At 38.0% G+C, this 23,305-nt stretch overlaps 1 protein-coding gene across 1 annotated transcript in view; it reads right to left on the bottom strand.

Moving 5' to 3' along the window:
* ulk4 (unc-51 like kinase 4) overlaps positions 1 to 23,305 on the bottom strand; it is a 264,458-nt gene that overhangs the window by 50,775 nt on the left and 190,378 nt on the right. Inside the window, exon 33 of the mRNA XM_079837455.1 lies at positions 16,810 to 16,902. Coding sequence (XP_079693581.1) covers positions 16,810 to 16,902 — 93 coding nt within the window. The remainder of the gene's footprint in view (positions 1 to 16,809; positions 16,903 to 23,305) is intronic.

The following is a 23,305-nucleotide window of genomic DNA, read 5'->3' as shown; positions in this document are numbered from 1 at the left end:
ATTTTGCAATGTGTTAACATACACATGTTTTGTCAGTAGAATTTTATAAAATTAATAAAATGTCATCGCATTTTTGTTTTGTATTGCTGTTTAATACAGAGAAAAGCGTAATTATTGGATTGTATTTAAGGCTAATTAGACTGAAAAGTCCCTAATAAGTCTGTGTAAACACATTTTTCAAGTATTGTTTTAAAAATGTTTATTATTAAAATGATCTTATTATCTGGCAATGGAATGGACTCCTTGCACACAGACTGACTAAAATCTCAATACTATGCAAGCTTCTGTTAAAGTATTCTCCTATAGCAAACTCAGGTAGCCTATAGTAGCAAACTAATAACTCAATCATGAATAATTATTATATTATAATATAGTATATTATACATATTAATTATAGTAAACATAACATTTTAATATATTATATTAAACAACTTTTTGTATTGAGTTCCAGAATCCTTTAAATATATTTAGCGTGAAGATGAATCATATCAATATTGTGTTTAATTTTCGCACAATTTCCATTCACTGCGCTGCATGGGAAATTGCAGTGGCCACTGCAGAAGCGATTGTGCATTAGAATCAGAATCAATAATTTCTTTTACGATTGTCATCTCTACCCATACTCGAATTAGCTGGAATTGCGATCAACTGAATACCACGCAGAAAAATATATTGGCGGTGATATAATCTCTGGGTAGGAGAGCTGAAAAGTCAAGACAGGAAGAGTGATGTTCTCATCCTCAGAGACTGTAGGGGCTGCAGTTACAGGCTTAACTCGTCCATCAGGGGAGCGGCACGGAGTATGAGTTCTCAACCCAGACCACAACAATCCCTGCTCAGCCTAAGACTGAGATAAAGACAAAAAGGGACACACAAGGGCCGTGGGGATTTTCTCTGCCGCTCATTTCGGCCCTCAAAGCCCTGTGTGGTCGGCTCAGGGATTCTAGTCTCTTTTGGCGCTGATCGGTTGCTGCCCTCTGCCATAAAGGCATAATCCCAAGAGACTCTGGGGCAAGGGCCAGCCGCGCCTAATCCCGCCCCTCTTTATGATGTCGCCGGCCACTCCAGAATGGAGTGCGGTGCTTTAGGAGGCCACACAATACCCCCAAAGAGCGCCGCCCCCTCCCCGGCCCACAGAGAGGCTGACCGGAGGGAGATCCCCTGGCGCTGAAAGGCCTTTGGTGTGCGTCCACGGGCTCCGCGGCTCCGGTATTGTTCACATGCCAACGCGGAGTCAGAGCAGAACAAGCGTTAACACCTGCTTAGACGGCCTCCCAAATCCACCCTGTTTACTTAGCAGGGCTTGTAGATGCATCGGGGAAATCAGGCCGAGGAGTCTAATGGGACTGTGGGCTGAAAAGCACACAGGAATCAGGGAGATTAGGGAGTGTTAATGCCACTGTGGGCTGTGAATGGATGATTGGAGGAGAGAAAGAAAGAATGAGAAGAGGAGGAGAACCGAAGCCTATGGGGACGTGTAACGCGCAGGCCTCTCATGACCTCCGCATGTACTCAGGCACAAAACTGGGCCTGTGTATTTGAGGCGATCGATATTTCCCACCGCCTCCTTTGGAAGAAACAACACTGCAAATTACATTTTTCAAACCATGTGTTGCTTCAAACTGTGAACTCAGCCGCTGCGTAAACAGACTGCAGGGAAGATCATGTGTGATTGTTTGTGGGCAAACTCGGAATATTTACCACCAAAAATGAAAAGCGTGTGGACTGAACACATGAAAAGGCTTTTATATTGAGCGGAGACTTTGAGGCGTCACATTTCCCTTTCGGATGAACTATTTAAAATGCAGTATGTCCCTAGCACACATAGACAATCTGTTCATCTGATCCTTGGGCACTATTTGCCCTTGACAACATACTCACACGCTGCCCCAATCCTGGTGCCCTGCTTCCACACCACACCACACACACATACACGTCTGGTTTACTATCTTTGTGGGGACTCCCCATAGACATAACGGTTTTTATATTGTACAAACTGTATATTTTACACTTATCCTACCCCTAAACCTACCCATCACACACAACTTTCAAAAAAAAAAAAAAAAAACCCTCATTCTGTATGATTTATAAGATTTCCTCATGGAAAAGTCCCCACAAGAGTCCCCATGAGCAGGCCCCACACGGAATCCGCAGATTAGTGCCCTTCATTAAGAATAATACACAACCTGCGCGTGCATGATTGTAAGGGGTAGTAGTCTGCGCTGATTGACGTGACTTTTTTTTTGTGTGAGAGAGTGATATTTTAAAATGACTCAAATAAAATTGACTGTGGAGGAGTAAGGAAACATACAAATCTGCAAAAAATACTTATTTATCGCTATTAAATGTAGTTAATTTATTTAGGTATTTATTTATTTTGCTCTATTGTTGAATGATATGACATTGTTTATTTAATGATTTGTGTACAATACAATTGATAAAGCAATATTTTCTCTGTCTTTTAGTTGATGTACTATAAGTGAGATGTAGCTTTGTTTAAACATCAAGTTGTTCTATTTGGATTTGTATTGTAAACCTTAAATAAAAGTTAGGAAGTGAATATTTAATTTTTTATTTGTAATGTTTTAGTTCCAACACTCTTAGATCTTTTTAATACATTTAAAACCATTCCGCAGATTTTTCCAAAAATTCAGCACAGAAATCTCAAAAAAAGTCTGCAGATTCCGTGTGGCCCTGCCCTTGAGTCAGTGTGCATTCAGGTATCCGCACCGGGATAGAAAAACATGAACACACACAAAAGTTTTCATGTTTTATGGGGACATTAATAATTTGTATACTGTCCAAACTGTATAGTCTATCCCCTAAACATACCCATTACAGAAAACTCAGCATTTTTACATGTTCAAAAAAACACTTATTTAATGATTTCCTCATGGGGACCAAAAAAATGTCCCCACAAAGACAAGGATTTCGGATATTGTCATCTCTGTGGAGACATTTTGTCCCTATAACGTAGGTTTTTGGCTTATCCAAATGTCTCATGATCAGATCAATTTGTGGGATGTCCTGCTACAACCCCAAATCAGAAAAAGTTGGGACAGTATGGAAAACGCAAAAAAAAAAAAAAGAAGTGATTTCTACATTTACTTTGACTTGTATTTCATTGCAGACAATATGAACACAAAATATTTCATGTTTTGTCTGGTCAACTTCATGTAATTTATAAATATGCATCCTTTCCTGTCATTCAGACCTGCAACACATTTCAAAAAAAGTATATCACCACATGGGCTCAGGACTACTTTGGCAAACCTTTGTCAAGTACCACAATACCTAGTTACATCCACAAATGCCAGTTAAAACTGTACTGTGCCAAAAGGAAGCCCTATGTTAACAGTGTCCAGAAGCGCCGTCGACTTCTCTGGGCTCGGAGGCATCTGGGATGGACCATCACACAGTGGAAACGTGTACTGTGGTCAGATGAATCAGTATTTCAGGTATTTTTTGGGAGGAATGGACGCCGTGTGCTCCGGACCAAAGAAGAAAAGGATCATCCAGACTGTTACCAGCAACAAGTCCAAAAGCCAGGGTCTGTCATGGTATGGGGTAGTGTCTTGCACTTCTGTGAAGGCACCATTAATGCTGAAAAGTACATAGAGATTTTGGAGCATAATATGCTGCCTTCAAGAAGACATCTTTTCCAGGGACGTCCATGCATATTTCAACAAGACAATGCAAAACCACATTCTGCACACATTACAAAGTCCTGGCTGCGGAGGAAGAGGGTAAGGGTACTTGACTGGCCTGCCTGCAGTCCCGACCTGTCTCCAATAGAGAATGTGTGGCGCATTTTGAAGCGCAAAATGCGACAACGAAGACCCCGTACTGTTGCCCACCTTAAGACTTGTTTGCAGGAAGAATGGGACAAAATTACACCTGAAACACTTCATCACTTGGTGTCTTCAGTCCCTAAGCGTCTTTTAAGTGTTGTGAAAAGGAATGGCAACATTACAAAGTGGTAAATGCTTTACTGTCCCAACTTTTTTTTAAATGTGTTGCAGGTCTGAATGACAGGAAAGGATGCATATTTACAAATGACATGAAGTTGACCAGACAAAACATGAAATATTTTGTGTTCATATTGTCTGCAATGAAATACAAGTCAAAGTAATTGTAGAAATCACTTCTTTTTTTTTTTTTGCGGTTTCCATACTGTCCCAACTTTTTCTGATTTGGGGTTGTAGAACGGCCTGCTTAGTCATGACATGACAAGAGCACTTTTCACAACTGTCTTTCATTCATTGTCATGTTACATGACCCGATGGTTTACAGAAAAGTTAATCTGCAACAGAACTTTGTGTTCTATAAAAAATGTAGTAAATCTGTCCAATCCTCTGCCTCACACTTTTTTTAAAATACATTGTTTTCCATTTTCTGTGCACAGTTTTATCGATAGCATTATTAGCCAAAATAATAAATAAACTAAATGCATGGCCCAGTGGATGTGTAGAATGAACACCAGCAGGTGTTCTGGCGAATGACGAAATTCTGTGGAAATCTTTCTGCAGAATTCTGCAGGTGGGTAGTTGACATTAAATTTCAAGCAGTGACAGCAGTGTCCTGCAATGTTACATGATGTACTTTATTTGAAGCAATTTCAAAAAAATATTTCAAATCTTTATTTATTATTCACAATGCAGCATTATTTAAAGGTATAGGTCAGACAAAAATGAAAATTCGGTCAACAATTACTCACTCTCAAGTCGTGCCATACTCGTAAGACTGTGAAAAACAAATGAAAATATTTTTTAATGAAATCTGAGAGATTTCTGTCCCTCCATTCCTCTAGTCAACTCACCTAAAACTCAGATGCTTCAAAACTTTCATAAAATAAATCCATATGAATCAAGTGGTTGAGTGAAAATCTTCTGAAGAGACATGATGAACAGATTGAATGTAAGGCTTTTATTCACATATATACATTGATCAGCGAACATATAGATACTGTATATATGTGGATTAAAAGCCTATTGCCTAAATTAAATCTGTTCATTATATAAACTAATCGTGTCTCTTCAGCAGACTTGGATTAAACTGCTTGATTCATATGGATTTCTTTTACAATCTCTTTATGAACGTTTTTAAGTTTTGGGTGAATAGACTTTCAATGGAGGGACAGAAATCTCTCATATTTCATTAAAAATATCTTCATTTGTATTCCAAAGATGAACAAAAGTCTTATCCGTTTAAAAAGACATGATAAATAATGGCAGAATTTGCAATTTTGGGCAAACTAACCTTTTATGTGAACCGCATAAAAGCTAAAAATGTAATACACTGTATGCAATACAACACCTTAGATTTTATTTATGCATATATATTTTCATCTATATCTTGATACAAAAACAGTGGGACACTGATGATTATTCAATTGCCTGTGACACAGTTATGATGTCGTTCATTAAAAACACAGCTGGCATTTATTAACCAAAATCGTCATATGACTGAAGTCATGCTGGTATCATCCATTTTATTTTTCATACATCTTCAGTGTATTGTATAGTGTAAAACTATAGTGTAAAGTATAGTGTCATAATGAAATATGCACTCAGCCACCGCTTCTGACGACTTGATAGAGAGGACATGATTAGATTTCTAGTAAGTATAGTGAGCAGCCAATGTATGTAATTCATAGGGAGTGGATGTTTCATTGCACAGAACTGAAAATGTCTAACTCACCAAGCAATGTATGTACTGAACCAGGGAGTATATACAAACAGATCCATGTTTTTTCAACAATGACCTTGACTGTTTTAAAAAAAGCTATTCCAGAAAGTATATGATATTGTAAAATGTTTATATTTAGATATTTTCCCAAACACTTCGCCCATCTATCATTAGTCAAAACACAGGCAGTCCTGTTGGGCCAATGTTGGTTTTGGGCAGGCGGGTGCTCTGACAGGACGTTCATATTGCCACAGAACCACAAGCCACGTTTATTTCTGGCAAATGTTATGTTATTTTTTTGTATCTGGATAGAATCTGGACATTTTTAAGACTGACTGCATTGACTTCCTTTCAATGCATCTCCAGTGTGTTTTCTGTCTGTAAAAACCACCTTTAAAAGATGTTAATAGGGATATAAAGTGACAAAAAAAGACATAAGTTTTAAAGTGCTCTCTTTGGAGAGATGGAGTAGAGAAACAAGATTCCAAGTCTAAATAATTTGATAATTGTATATTGTTCATTAAATCAGGTGAGCAAATCGCAAGAATATTTTCTTAATACTTAATAACATGTTTATTACATATTAATTACACATTACTTAACAGAATATGAATGAGATCAATCATCAAATGTGATAATCATCCATCCCTAAACTCCAAATGTGTTTTCAGTGATCTGATCACGATGCGATTACAATACATCTTGGGTGCATTTACACCTGCCTTTTAAAGGGATAGTTCACCCAAAAATGAAGCCATCCTAGGTTTATATGACTTTCTTCTTCAATCAGAAATATATTAAATAATGTCCTGGCTCTTCCAAGCTTTATAATGGCAATGAATAAAGGATGAGATTTTGAAGCCCAAAAAAGTGCATCCATACATCATAAAAAGATATCCACCCAGCTCCCGGGGGGTGGGAGGCCTTCTGAAGCGCAGCAATGCATTTGTGTAAGAAAAATATGCATATTGAAAACTAAAACTGTATAAGCTAAAGCTTTTGACAGACAGCTTTACGGCGAAAGAGTAACCCCTGATCTGATGCACAACTTGGAAGTGCAGAGGATAGAGTAAAAAAAAAAAAAACACTGGTCACGAATTAGAAGTCTAAAACACACATTTTCAAAGAGAAATGCTGGAGGATTTCGATATAAAAGATGAGCTTGAGTTTGTTGTCCAGCCCTATTTGTTTGAACTGCGAGAGGGGTCAAAACTTACGCTACTCCTACATCGCGTCAGGGGTTACTCTTTTAGCATAAGTCGACTTGCGTAGGCCGTCTGCTGGAAGCTAGTTCATTTAGTTTTTTTTAAATTTGGATATTTTTCTTACACAAATGCATCGCTTCGCTTCAGAAGGCCTTTATTAACCCCTCGGAGCCATGTGGACATCTTTTGTGATGGATGGATGCCCTTTTTTGGGCTTCAAAATCTCATCCTCTATTCACTGGCATTACAAACCTTGGAAGAACCAGGACATTTTTTAATATATCTCCGATTGTATTTGTCTGAAAGCAGAATGTCATATACACATAGGATGGCTTGAGGGTGAGCAAATCATGGGCAAATTTTCATTAGGAAGGGTGAACTCTTCCTTTAATGTGATCAGCTATGATCCCATCACAGAAGGCACTTTACAAAAAAAAATAAAAAATTTTCTTGAATGTCTTCGCAAGAGAATGATTGGATATCAGATATGCAGGATATGCAGCATAGTGTGTTAGTTTTAGTGTGTAAGTGGCCGTTCACACAGAATGCGCTTTTCCATTTCACTACGCTTTTCCATTGATTATCCAATGTAAGCACACTCTAGACGGACGTCTTTAATCGTTGTAAAGCGCACAAGTTAAAACAAGTCCAACTTTTAAACAACCACGTCTCTAGACCAGTGTTTCACAACCCTGTTCAACACTACACATTTTCAACTCTTCCTAATCAAACACACCTGATTCAACTGATCAGCTCGTTAGTAGAGACTCCAAGACCAGAGGTGTGTTCCATTCGACCGTAAGTGGACTGCGAAGTGGACTTCACAGCGTATTCCGCCATCTTAAGTGAGATTCCAATCCGAAGGGAGCGAACATGTTCAGTTCAAAGGGCACTGCGAATGGCGTAAGAATTAAGGGAACATCGATACATCACTTCACAGGAAGTGGAGAGCGAAAATCACCCAACTGTCAATGCGCGTATTGTCACTAGTCTCTCTGAACTAATGATGGAGCAGTGCCGTTAGAAGAGTTTTTAAACAGCTCTGCGATGGAGTTTATGTATGCTTTGAGTATTCATAAATATTGTTATTATTATACAAACTACAGTATTTATGAAAGGGTATTGCAATGAATGTTACCATTTGCATATTGTATGAATATGTAAACAAAGTAAAAGTGTTGAGAAGTCATTTTTTATTTTACTTTATTTACCTCAGGAATGGTTACTATGCAGCTGCCGTGCTATGAGACTGCTACAATTATTAAGAGTAAGACCATTATTAAGAACACATCAGTTAACCAAATCAAAATGTATTTTCATATTGAATGACAGTTACAGTAGGCTACAACTTCAAATCTGTTAATAGCCAATTAAATATACAGTAGTCTATGCAATAAACTAATAATAGTAAATAAACTACTAAAAGTAAAACTAATAGACTAATACAATGTCTTGAATATATTTATTAGATTGATTCATACTGGCCCTCATTTATCAATCTTCCCCGCAAACGACCTACCATATTTCGCCAAACACCGAGGTCCTATGATAATATTAGTCCCGTATGAATCGGCATCTATTTGGCCGGGATTAGGCGGATCGTATATAATTTTTGCAAGGTTTTTGTGTCCTGTGCGCATTTCTATCTTTATCTTTCACGAAGAATGGAGCTAGGCTGCATATAATGCCCACCGTTATGAAGTCCCGTGCGGCCGCGCGGGTTATACTTTCACTTTAGAATGAGCACAATTTGGGAGTAAATTGCTTGAATGGTGTGTTTAATATTATTCTTAATGAAAAACACAAAAACAGAACAGTACAATGACAACTCGCTTAAATGGGCACTTTTACATTTAGCTTTGAAACTGAATCTTCCGTCGTATATTGTTATTATATTGCTCAGTTACGTTTTTAATTGCGTCTGTTCTCTAACTGAACAAAAATTTTTGTATTACTATAAAACAATCCAAAACGATATCGATACGACTGTTTATAATTTCATACAGCTATATAACAAAAAAAAAAATTCAAGTAACATCATATCCGGGAGATAAGTCAGTAAATTCAAGTAAAATCACAGCTTATCCCGTGCGAATGCGCCACGCAAAATTCAGATGTGGGGGAGTAATTTCTAAATCACACGAGGTCCCCAGATAATAGCCTACTTATCCCGTGCGAATAGGGCTTTAGTTGTTGTTGTTTTTTTACAGTGGGTCATAATATAACATATCTTTGTCAGTGCGTTTTGTGGTGTTAGGAATTGTTTTTCTGTGCATTTTCGCACCAACTCAAAACGTGCGTACACCACCTCCTGAGCTGGCGTAGGATTTGAGGGTGCCGTACGCCAACGTCCATATTGATAAATCTCAAAGTCACCGTGGTTTTGGGTGTACGGCAGGTGTACGCTGGAAATTTGGTGAACGCACTTTTGATAAATGAGGGGCCATTGTGTGTTTTGTGTGTGTGTGTATATATATATATATATATATATATATATATATACACACATTTGAAAGTAAAGTAAATTATGATATTTGATTGTGTTGTATCATAATCTGCACGACACCGTTGTTGCCTTTCTTTGATGGCTTTGCAGGGCATTCCAAATAAGAGATTATTGTCAGCGAAGTCCACTTCACCTGATATACCATGCTCAGGGAGTAGGGATCAGTGAACACTGCGCAGGGACCCTGTCAAATGGAACGCACCTTAGAAATATATGGGTCAGATAAGGGAGACATCCAAAATGTGCAGTTGTGCCTCCAGGACCAGGGTTGAGAAATCCTGCTCCAGACCTAGCACTTTTTTCGTTCTGCTGACCAGAGTAAAGCATGTTTAACAGCAAAAACACGTTTTGTGTGAACCGGCCCCAAGAATAAGTCTGTCAGTTTTTCCTGGCACAGTGGGCAGAATCAGCTTGGATTCTGCTTTGAGGGTCATGTGGGCACAGCTTGCCACTCAAACACACATACACAACCTGGATGCACGTCTGAGGGTTACAGAGTTGAGTGTGTTGGTGGGAAGCTGGTCTCTGGTCTTTCTGCCATCTGTGGGAATATTATGCCACAGTGCATCACTATGCCAACCACTTTCATTTCACTCTCTCCATCTTCAGTAGATGGGATTCTCAGTATAGTCTCATCTAGATGTCATCTAGTGTCTGCTGAAAGCCTCTATCAGACATGAGTCATATACAGTGTGCGATATACGAAACTTCAACAATGGAATATGAAATACAACAAAGCCTTCCACACAAACTAATACTGAACAGCATTTCTGTTTATTGCATCTCCCACAAACATCCAGAGCGTCTTTTCAAAGGCTGTATCGAGTCTTCATCTATGGCTGGCTGTTCTAATATGCTTTCATGAGAAAGATATAAAACCCTTGGCAAACACACAAAATTCATTGGCGACGAAATTCAATCTATCTTTCTGTCAATTTGCAGATTCCATGAAACGAATGAGAGGTAAATCTCTCTTTTCAATTATGAATGTCTCACTTGTCTGGATTGATTATTTTCGAAATGGATGCTCCATTATTCATTATAGGGATCGGTTAATGACACATGAAAACGTGATGGAGAGCAGAGGGTGTGTAAAAACGGCCCATATGCACTTACTATAATCTAATAATGGATTTCACATCAAGAACACTTTATTATATATCATGGAATTATTGTTGGACACAGTGGAATCATTTTGATGCAAATTGCTATTAAAATTACATTGTTATTTGTAGAATGGTCATAAATGATTCAATACGTGTCATCAGGTATGATTTGATATCTTTGTATTTCTTTACTTTTAACCACAGTATTGGCCACACATCATCAGCACTCTAAAAATAAAAATTCCAATTAGAGCCAAAAGGGTTTTCCAGTCTGACATGTTGTCCACCCTGGAACCTTTGAGGCTGACCATGGACCAATCAGCTAGAAGCACAAGGCTAGAGCTCAGCAACAGTGACACGGGGGAATTCATTTTTTACAGAAACTTAATAAATTTGGTATGAAAACTGACTTCTAGAATTTAACAAAATTTAAGATATAGTCTAAGATTCTAATGTAGCAACATGTACAAACAAAATATGATTAAATTAGACCAGAGACCATAAACAAGCTGGCTTTTTATATAATGTTCAGAACTTATGTATATTAATTACAAAATGCATAGCAATAAATTCACACAAACAATAATATTTCAGTCAGAAGATACGAACAAGGTGTGCGTCAATTGAAGGCACATTGCAAAGCACCAGTGCAGGAAGTGATTGAGTGTTGGGTAGCAATGTTGTGGCATAGGGGACACTTTATGAGGAACCAAAACTAAAATATCATATTACCAATGTAAAAAAGGCCCTGTTTCAGCCCCTTATCGGTGATGTAACAAGTGGTCAGCAGAGATGCATTAAGTTTCCACCGGGTATTAACATTTTCAAATGCATCTCCCATGACCACTTGTTTGGATTTTGTTGAGACTCTCCCCTCTTGTTTCTTTAACGCTCTCGCAAGAGCACTGAGTGTCATGCACTAATACGACTGAGGGGCGAACCTACGTTACAAAGCTTACGAGTGAATGGAAAAAGAGCCAACACAGCAAAGTTTGAATCACTTGTTTTGATACGACTGTCACTGTATGTGGTTTCAGCAACCCAGTGACCTTGCCTACATTTCTACAAAACCTGAAATACATTGCTCCAGATACTGTATATTTTGCTGCACTTTTCAGGTGACACGTCCACAAGAGGTGCTATAATCCATATCATGATTTTCTCCATTGTATATGGGTTTATTAAAGGGTAACTCAACCCCAGGTCGGGGCCTAACGCCACCCACTTAGGCAGAGCCCAGCGGATTCAGAGGGGACGAACTGAGGGCGGGGCTGAGCGGTGGGCGTGCACCTGAGACCCGCAGTGACGGACTGATTGACAGCTGTCAGATTTGCAAAGATGGTGAATGACTGGACTGACGCCAGTAGCTTTGTCTTTTGAGCGGTCTTTTGAAGTAGAGGACTTTCGCCCCCACCTTCACCTGAAGTGGAGGAGGGTGAATTGTCTGTAGACACAGGGCCAGAGCCTTATCAATTTGAGCCGCTGGCTCAAACTGCATTAACTCCTGATGCCGACGATGCTAGTGAAGCAGCAGCGCAAGAGAGAATGAGACAACTGACCTAATCTATGAACAGTCAAATCCTTATACTGAATGCCACTAAAAATAGATCATATACATGCAATGTATTTTCATTCAAATTAACTAAATCAATAGGCAGTGCAGGACCAACAAGTTCAAACCTAATAGCTTATTATAAACAGATTTCCTCAAATAAAAGTTAGACTATTTACGCCAGCAATTTACAGTATTGTTGTTCGTTACCACGGCAACCACTTGCGTGTCAGGGGTTGAAAGCGCGTCTCATGTATGAAAAGTATATGTACACATGACGGGCGGCAATGATATCGCAAGAAAAGCCTGACGTGTTCTGACAACTGCATTATTTAACCGTATTTTCTTCATTAGAATGTTTAAAGCAAGTATCAAGTAAGTTTCATTCATAATGTTTCTACTTCATGTAACATGAGAGTTCCTTTTGGAGTGAAGGCGTTCTCATGTGATCAATGCGGGAAAACATTTCGTAGGACGTGGTGAGCTTGTGTCAGTGGCGTGGATAGTGAGCCGTCGGAAGAGCCAACATACATCACGATGGCAAACAACGTTCAATAGGAAAATTCAACTGGAGTAGCCACCGTTCAACCTTAAGAGGGCAGCACTCAGACGTTTTTTACACCAAAATAATGTAGAATTAAAACACTTTGTACCCAAATGTAAAAACATTTACTTGGATCAATGAATAGCACTAATTAAGCCCCAGTCTTGCAGATCATTAACTAAAAAATTTAGTTTTAGGGTTTCGTTACCCTTTTAAAAGCCCAGTGTTCGTGGATACATTTTAGCAAAATGATATTGCTTCGCTTGTAGTATGTTTCACAGGACTTTCAAAGTCCAGTGACTGGTGCTACAGTTAACAGCTAACAGAAACAGTTAAAAGCTACTGTGGAAACGTATTATTACGTTGGTTCTTGTATGTGGTCATTGCAGTTTGAAAATGAAATGCCGGTAAACGGTGCTAAAAGGTTAATGCTCTATTTCAATTATGATACAAACTACACTAAACCTAACCGATAAAACATAAGCAAACATGAGAAAAAAATGTATTGCTGAATCAACCATGTCTATTTAGCTTGCTTCTATGAGACTTTGAGGTGAGCTACTGGATTAGTTTATTACGTCAGACATATTTAGTTTGTTAAAAGGGACATATTATGCCCCTTTTTACAAGATGTAAAATAAGTCTCTGATGTCCACATAATTTGTATGTGAAATTTTAGCTCAGCCATGTTTTATAGCCTGTTATAGCCACTTTTTTGGGGCGAGCAAAAATGCACAGTTTTTTTGTATGTCCCTTTAAATGCAAATGAGCTGGTGCTCCCAGCCTGTTCTTTCAAGTAGAGGGCAGAGCTTCAATAGCTCAACAGCAACAGAACATGTCAGAAACTAACGGTGTTCAGTTCGAACCGAACTCGGACAATAATACCTGCATGGAGATAGAACAGGTATAGTTTAGTTTAATTCTGGTTTTAACTTATGTTGCCATCTTGCTTTTATCCACTATTAGAACAAGCATGTTGGAAATGCAAGGGGAAAATGTCGGACATTGTACAACTGGCTGAGGGCGGAAACAATGCTAATATGGAACAGTCTGTCAGCGCCGTGGGTGGAAATGTGCAGATTAAGGGGCGGTAATATTATAATAGATTCCCTTCCTACGTCAGAAGGGGAGAGAAATCTGAGCGGCTCTTTTTTCACATGCTTGTAGAAAAAGGCTTACCAAAACAAAGTTACTGGGTTGTCCTGGGTTGGTAGATGCACCAATTATAGCACTTAAACACGGAAAAAGTCAGATTTTCATGATATGTCCCCTTTAAGCCATATATATGGAGCTGGTTATGTCATGTAAACTAAATAATAGAGGAGTGAATCGTCACTGGTCTCACGATTTAATTCGTTTACGATTATGTCAATGATTCCACATCATGATGCGTTACAATACGTTGCATCCTCAATTTTCAATATTCCTGCACATGGCTACATTTTTGACAATGAATACAAGCTGTCAGATATATGAACTCCCTTTTTATTTTATCTTCTCCAAAAAGCTACACTTCCTGAATGTAGCAAACGAGTAGTTGGCAGGTTGTATTTCTGAAGTTGCGCATGAGGTAGTTTGCGGGGACGAGGATTTGAGTCTGCTTGAGTCAGTTCTATTCAGTCTCCCTAAACTTTCCTGTTAGTTTCTACTGTCCTATTTAATAATATGTAAAAAGGCAGCTCTGTATAAGTAACATCAGATGTGTTTCTGAGTAGTATCTGGATCATAATCACAGTCTTTCAATACATTAACTGACATATCCAAATTAGGCTATTATTTTATTATAGACCAGCAGAATATGCATAATTGAAGCTAAAACACAGTCTGAGAAGTTACTACATTTAATCAAATTAACTATCTTTGGTACACTGTTGCCGTAAGGCAACATATCATTTTGCCTAATTTTCTCATTATTTTTATGAAACAGCAACAAATTGAATCCTAAGAATTAAAAGGGCATTCTTAGACAAATTAACAAAATAAGAATATGCTGTTTTTAAGTCACATGACACATGATTTTCTCTCCAAGCTTTTCCTGGGGTCACCCACATAGGGGAGACACATACCGAAGAGTTATTAAACACATTACTGTAGATTTAATTCTACATTTGTATTTAGTTTGGTTCGTTAATTAAGAAAATATGAAGGCTGCCATAAGGCAACAGTGTACCACAGTGTTTTGTTGCCATATGGCAATTCTGCACCACAATGAAATTGCAGTAATGCGTAGCCTCCTTAGGAATTTTTATTTAGTAACATCAATTATATTATGCAGTTATTTATTTGTTTTAAGTTTTCATTAACTACGATTACATGTGCACCAATAATGAGATTATTTCCAATAATCAGAGTAAGGATTTAATCGCAGTAAGATATTTACATGACATGAGCAAACCCCCATTAACATGCAATTTTTATTATTCTGATTATTGAATAATGATGTGAATAATGATATTGCATAGTGATGTACATCGGTTTGCCTATGCTGCATCACTTTACACCGTCTCTGGATGATGAAGCGGAGCAGAGACTGCGCAGTGAGCTGTGTTGACAGTTTAGCAATTCAGAGTGGAGAGAAAACTTCATGTGTTGTCATGGACTCTTATTTTGAAGATATTTTCTGTTTCCATTGTCCCTGTGTTCTCTTCCTGTTTGCCTCTGTTGCCTTTTTCGTTTCTGTAGTTACCCTCATGAGTTTCCATAGTAACTAATCATCTACACCTGTCCATCATTAGCCCTTGTGTTCCCTGTGTCTTTTGTTGGTCGTTGTTCTTGCATGTCTCGCTTTGTAAACTGTAGCATTTCCACTGTCTGGATTAAGTCTTTGGTTCCCCTATTTGGATTATGTTTCTGTCTCTGTTTTTGATTATCTTGGTTTGTCTTTTTGGATTTTTTTTTGGCTGCACTTGGATTCTCACCTCGCCTCATCCTTGCTCAACATGTAACAGAACGACCGACCTCAAATGAATGACCGACCTCAAACCTCAGCAGTCCTGATTCTCTTCAGTCTCCAGTACCACTACATTTTTTGAATAAACTGTTCCTGCACTTGTATTCTCACCGCACCTCATCCCTGCTTAGAACGTAACAATTGCATAAGTTTGATTGGAGTATTGTGTTTACATGAGGTAAAGTTTAATCGCAATATTGCCAAAATCCCATTATAATCACTTTATTAGGGTGCATGTAAACATACTCAATGTGATTTACTTTTTATCATAACACAATTAAATATTTTTTTAATTTATTAAGAAGGCCAAGAAAAGTGAATAATTCACTTTAGATGGGTTTTCATTAATGCATTATTATGAGAATATTTGGGATTTTTCATAAATAAATAATTCTTAAGGAATTTTGCGTTAACTAATTTCACAGTTTGTTTGGAACTGAGCCAGTGAGGATGAACTTGGCTTTTAAGAAAAATTATAATAAATACACAATTCGAGTTTGTAAGAATCTAATTCCAAATAGATACATACGTATATGATAAAGCTGCATCTAACAATTATTTGATAATCGATTAATTGGGTGATTTATTTCTTTATTGCTAAACTACAAATGATAAAGAAAAACAAAGGTACACGATCGGTACTAACAGGTAACATTCACTCCTCTGAACGTAACCGGTTAAGATGTGATCACTTCATGGGCAAAACTGAGTCATTCCGATAGGAATCCATGCTTATTGGGAGTTTCGCACTGATTCCTATTAGAATAGAGTCTCCTTTTTAATACGGTCACTTAAATTCACCACGCTGACCAACAGCTTGGTTTTAAAGTAAGTTCTGTGTGAGCTGTGCTTTATACTTAGCTATGCTGTAGACAAGAGACAATGGACCTTTTTGCACACACAATTTCATTAATTTTGCTGCACCTTTACTGTAATTTATTCGCCTTGTAAATTTAAGAAGCTTTTTTAACCTTTATATTTAATTACATGTCAATCCCCTTCCTCTAACAAATTATCATTACTTTCATTACATGTAGAATTTTAAACCTAAATTTAATGTCCAACAAATAGATTTTTATCGTTAAGTTTTGGTAGAGTTTCCGTATGACAGTTTAAAAAAACTTGATTGGTGGATGACTAGTAGATCCATCCAAAATTTATCAGTAGATCCATCCAAAATGTATGCAAAAGGAATGTTTAGGCAAAACATGCAAAATTGTCTGGACACGCACACGCGGACACACAGAGACTAACTGACCAGTTGAATGAGGAGGTTGTTTAGGTCTGTCAGTGGCTTGTTGATGAGCAGTAGTTCCTCCGCAGCCTCAGTGTTTTCATTACTGTCTGATCTCTACAAAAAAGAGAAGCAGAGAGAGCATTATTAGACCAAGAAAAAAAAAATGCAGTGGAAGCGAAAGGAAGAAAATGAGGACAGTCAGTCATTGGGGGATGCTTAGAGAAGAGAACTCAAGACCCAACGCAACAGAGGATTGAGAGTGTGAGAGATTCCTGCTCATGTAATCATCACAGGAAGTACAGTAGCTTGAAGCCGGTGCTATTTATAACAGAGACGCTCCTCAGAGGTGCTGGGGTCTCTGCACACTGCCCAACTCTGCTGCTGGAACGAAACAATGTGTACAGCTCGCTGTCTACCATCAGCCACAACATCTTACTCTTTAGTAACAGCTGTCAGAGAGAGAGGGAGAGAGAGAGAGAGAGAGGGAGAGAGACAGACAGACAGATAAAAATAGACAACAACAGCAAGAATGCATAAGAAATGCAAAGTTTGTTACCCATCATTCATCGGCGAGCGCCGCCGTGCAGTGAGTCTGGTTCAAAAGTTCATAGAGCCGTCTCTAGCTGTCTTATTCCGCCTAATATTTCAGTGAATGTGAGTGTCTGGGATCCTCAAGCAGATTGACAGACCGGAGCAATGAGATTACAGCAAGCCTTCGCTTAATAAGACTGCAGCTTTTTCACAATTAAACTCCCTTCACTCATTTCAAATATTAATGATGGAGCTCGGCCTGACACCGTGAGAGAAACGCGAGAGCGAAGGACAGTCAGCGCAGTGGGAAAAATGCTAGGGAATGTCTCCCTCATCATTATCACCCAAATGAATTTGGGTTGTGTGGACACTTTTTTTTAATAAGCTTTGCTTTCTCTCTTCTGTAGCTGTCTTTTTTCCCCCTCTCAGAGTACGGAATTCCATTACACACTTCTTTTTGGCGATGTCCGTGCATGAATATGTATGGAAGGACGCTGAGTGAAAGACAAAGGCCTTGGGTGGATAATGAGGGTTGAGGAGGAAACTGACAGGGGAGCGACTTCCTGTGAGTCCTGTGTGCCACATATCCCACTTTAAAGCACTGTTTACCACGGGTCTGCTGAAGCATACCGGTAAAAATAGCACTGGGAACTATTAGATGTCAAAGTACTGGAAATTGAACACGAACGCTCGTGTGCACGCACTCGGTAACTCTGACAAAGATGTCCGCTGCGAGTAATTATGGGTAAAAGGTGTGGTGGATCCACTCGGAGTGAGTGGCTGGATGTATCCTGCTGGTATCTGCATAGCAGTTGTCATTGCATAACAATCTAATCATCAGTGAGGAGAGGATCCAGACATGAACCCCCTAAAAGCATGCCTACGGCGACAGTAGCAGGCAAGCGCTCCCTGAGGACGGGGGGGCTGGGGGGTGTAGGGAAAGGAGAGAGAGAGAGAGAGAGAGAGAGAGGGAAAAAAAAACGACGAGGAGAACAGCTCAAGAAACGAGGCCGACAGAGTGAGAAGTGTTTACAAACAAGAGGATGGGACGGGCGAAGGTGAGAGAGGGAAAACAAAATAAGGATGGATATCTACTGGAACGAGAAAAAGAGTTCGAGGGGATTTACAGAGCAGACTGAGACATGAGAAACAAGAAAAAAATTAAGGCAAAAAAGACATTGAGTTCATTTTGATCCGTTTATTATTTGATAAATGATTAATCTGTCGATTATTTATTCAATTAAAAAAACAGATTTTTAATTTTTATTTTATTTAAAGGAGAAACATTAAAGGGTTAGTTCACCCAAAAAGGAAAATTAGCCCATAATTTACTCACCCTCTGGTCATCCTAGGTGTATATCACATTCTTCTTTCAGACGAATACAATAAGAGTTATAATAAAAAATGTCCTGGCTCTTCTAAGCTTTATAATGGCAGTGAATGGCTGTTTCTGTTTTGAAGTCCATACAAGTGCATCTATCCCTCATAAAAGTAATCCACACGGCTCCGGGGAGTTAATAAAGGCCTTCTGAAGCAAAGCGATTTATTTGTGTAAGAAAACATATCCATATTCAAACATACTTTACCAACTGTAATCTCTAACTTCTGCTAACTGTTGTATGCACGTTCACAAGAGACTGGCGTTCCAGCGTATGGCATAGGACGCTCCGGTGAGAATATGCTAGTTCTCGTGAGAACCAAGTTTTGTTTTGCTCCATCCTCTGAGCTTCCGCATTTGCTTTCAGCCCCCGGCTCTTAATACATTGGGTTTCCTTCTGGAGCATCAGTGAATGTTTCAACCTTTTTTAATAGTTGTGTTTGAGTCCCTCAATTGTCCTCAGTGTGAACAGATGGATCTCAAAATCATACAGTCACTGATGGAGAGGGTTCAAATATGCAAAAGATGCTGTATTAAGAATCAATGTTTCATAAACTTTTGAACGGGGTCATTTAAATAAATTCAGCTATTTTTTTGTCTTGTGGACTATATATATACTATATATATGTAAAACATTTTTATGTAAAATATCTTATTCAGGACAGTACTAAATAAAAAATAACATGCATTTTGAATGATATCTCTTATTTAGTTAAAATTATTCACATTTTCACAGATTCTGCAAGCGGTTCACATACTATTTCTTGCAACTGTAGAAGATTTGTATGGAAGGAAATTATTTTTGTTGAATTATTTTAGAAAACTACAGTCACACTCCTGAAAAATGCAGTTATTTATTAGCATACCCCGTCTTTATTTTACAGATGAATCTGAAATTAGACAGAAGCATAAAATAGAGGCATATAAAATATATATTTATCAAGTGATATGTATATTTATTTTGCCTATTTTCTACTAATTGTATCAAACAAAAGTCTCTTTCAAAGAGTTCCTTTTCTCTCTCAAAAATACATTCAACAGACTCAAACCCTATGATCTTTGACAACTGTCATTTTCGTGTGGTCAGTAAAAGGTTCATAGGTGGCACATCTGAGGCTGAAATGACTGTTTTATATGCTTATTCACGTATATCCATATTCATAAATTTAAACAAAATTGAAATCGTAGAAGAAAAAGAGTGAGAAGGATAGAGTCCAATAAAGAAAATGTGAGAAAGAGACTGTCCTCCCAATTACAGAGAAATCATTTTAACCTCACAAAAACTTAGCAAAGTGTGCCAAGGCAGAATAAATTTCCCCACTACATTGACACCATGAAAATGGGCAAATACCATATCTAGCTAAAACTCCATGAAGAACTTTTCCTGTCACAACAAGACATCTTCCTATGTGGCATATACATTCCACGGCCAGAACCCCCCTGCAGTGAAGATATGTTTCATACACTGGAAAAAGAGACATGCCATATCCAGGCTCACGGAAATGTGCTTGTTTGTGGGGATCTGAATGCAAAAACAGAATTACAGCTTGACTTCACGGACACAGGAAAGTAAATATATTAATAATAAGACGTCCTCTATAAATAACAACATTTTGCCTCTCCACAGAAATAACCATGACCATACTGTCAATAAGAATGGTAGAGTCTGTCGCTGTGTCCGAAATCGCGTATTGTCTGAGTAGATACTAAATTTTTCAATTTGAATTACTTCACAACCGTTACAAAAGTATGCTCTATATAGTATGGGTAGTATGAATGCAATTTGGATACACATCCGCCATGTTGTTACTGTCACTTGACCTACAACGCCAGTTGTGTCGCTTCACTTCCATTCATAAATCCCCTCCCGTGGCCTCATGGGATAGTAAAGTGTCCATCGAATGCACACTTCAGAAAGCAATCTTCAGAAAGTAGTAGGTCATCCAGGGACTTTTCGCCTACTGTTTTGGAATATTATGTATTCGGACATACTACTTTTTTGGCATACTGTTTTTCACATTCTATATAGTAGGGAAGTATTCAATTAGTGTGTCTTTTTCAACTGTCATACGAGGGGACATATTTAGGTGAATAATTCACTATTGATAAAAGACCTAGATCCCTTATTAAGTACAATTTACCTTAAAAAGTATTTTTTTTTGTTTTGCGTTTTTTTTTTTTACTTTGTCTAACCACGTTATATATCAAAAGGACAAACTATCTTCAGTTCAGTAAATTGTACCATACAGCACCAAGATGAAACCATACAAAATAATAACAGCAAAGATAGATCATTTTTTGGATACCTACAATCAGGGCTCTGAACCGGTTCAAGGAACGAAAACGGACACCGGAAACGAACAAAATTTTAAGAGGAACAAAAACGAAATCAAAATCAATTTGAATCGTTCTGAACAGAAACGTTAATTTGAAATGACCATTAACCGGTTAATAACGTTATTTTATCGTTCTCTTTAATATTTTAATTTGGCAGTGACCAATAATGAATAGAGTAGTAGCTACAGCATGTGACGTTGACGGATCAAGCGTGAGTGAAATGCCCGCACACCAGTCATCTATGAATCTACTGGTAATGCAAGTCAGTATAGAGCGCACATTTTCATGCCTCAAGTACATTTCTTTCCCCACTGAGGTCTACAATGAAAGCGCAGGTATTGGAGGACATTCTTTTCGTATGTTTAAATAAGCAGTACGGACTTTAAGCTCAAATAGTCTGATTTAGGCTAGTTTGTGGATTTCGTTTAAGCCTATCCAAGTAGGCTATAGCATCTATCAAACATTTTTCCTATAGTCTTTCAGATTGCCAATACAGGACAGGTCAATGTTTTCTATATAGACGGTTGATGCTTCGTATTAAATGGGATGTTATATTGCATTAAATGATCAAGCTTTATTAGCTGACTGAATTTGATTATGTGATGCAAGGACGTGTTGCGCAGTGTTTGCTTTGAAATTACCAGTTGACGATGCATTAAAAGAGCAATGGTTATCCAGTTTATTTATTCTTTATTCATGCAATTTTTAAAACAAGTCGTGTTGAAAAAAAAAGTTATGTACAAAGAATGTTATCACTCTTCTGAAAAGAATTAGGCATATAGAGGGCCACTTTCCGCTCCATTAAAACAGGTCAATATGTGTCCCGCTGTTTATGCTTTGTAATTAATGCATGTATTTCTGTTGTGGTTTTAAAAATGTTATGAAATAAATATTCAAGTTTAATTATCATGCGTTACATTATTATTGAGTGAAAATAAGTCTTTATTTATACATATTTGTTTAAAGTATAGGCTAAATTAAAATAACGTTATTAACCGTTATTTTTTCAAATCAAACCGTTTTCAGAACAGTAATGTTTAATGAGGAACGCGTCGGAGTGAACCGATTTATATTTTTTTCCCTGCCTACAATATACTCATATTAAAGACGTCACTCGATCTGTGAAAAATATTAATTCTATATTTAAAGGAACATCAAAAGTCAAAAAAATAATTGTTGAAATAGAAAACATGGACTAAAACAAGGACATAAAAAAATCTAATGTTTGTCTACTTCACTGTGAAACATTAAATCACACAAAATTACTTGTAAAAAGGAATGAACTATGGATGGATGGCATTCTATCTGGTGCAAAGAATTAGTTGAAAGCAGTGTAGCAGTGTACCTACAACTCTTTTAAATCAATGTACACTAAAAGTCAATGCATACTAAAAAAAATAGTAACAAAAGAAAACACATTTCTCAGGACAGTGGAATGAATGTTGCTGATTTAGTCCAACGTTATTCAATAAGTACATCAACATGTACAATCAATGAACAAGGTGGAACCAGTGTGGAATAACGTGCAGCCCCTGGTCTCACTTCACTCAACATAGAAATCAAACACCTGCTCTGCACAGATGAGCTGGTTCTGCTGTCTTACACTAAACAGTGTTTACAGCTGAACCTGGAACTGCTGGAGAAAAACTGCTGATATAAATTCACAATCTTGACCTTCTAGAAAAGATCCACATCCCAGAAAACACAACACAACACAACACATTCACACCACATAACAAGCTCATCACACTATTACCTAGTACTAAAATGAATTCCACAGGAAACTTTAACCTTGCAGGAACTTTAACTGGGAGATAATGGCCGCAGGGCAATGTATGCCATAAAACGACAATGCCCTTTAGAAACTCCTGCTAGAATTTGGCTGGAAATATTAGAATCTGCAATTGAGCCCATTGCCCTTTATGCCAATGGGATGTGGGGTCCACTAGCAAAACTAGAATATGAAAATGGGTCGCTCTCAGGAGCTCAGTGAATTCAAGCGTGGGACAGTGATAGGTTGCCACCTGTGCAATAAGTCCATTCGTGAAATTTCATCAATACTAAATATTCCATGTTCAACTGTTAGTGGCATTATAACAAAGTGAAAGCATTTGGGAACAACAGCAACTCAGCCATGAAGTCACAGAGCGGGGTCAGTGCATGCTGAGGCGCACAGTGCTCAACTTTCTGCCGAGTCAATAGCTACAGACCTCCAAACTTCGTGTGGTCTTCAGATTAGCTCAAGAACAGTGCGTAGAGAGCTTCATGGAA

Source organism: Gobio gobio, assembly GCF_949357685.1.
Source record: "Gobio gobio genome assembly, chromosome: 15".
Lineage (NCBI taxonomy): Eukaryota > Metazoa > Chordata > Actinopteri > Cypriniformes > Gobionidae > Gobio > Gobio gobio.
This window is presented reverse-complemented; position numbering and strand designations above follow the sequence as displayed.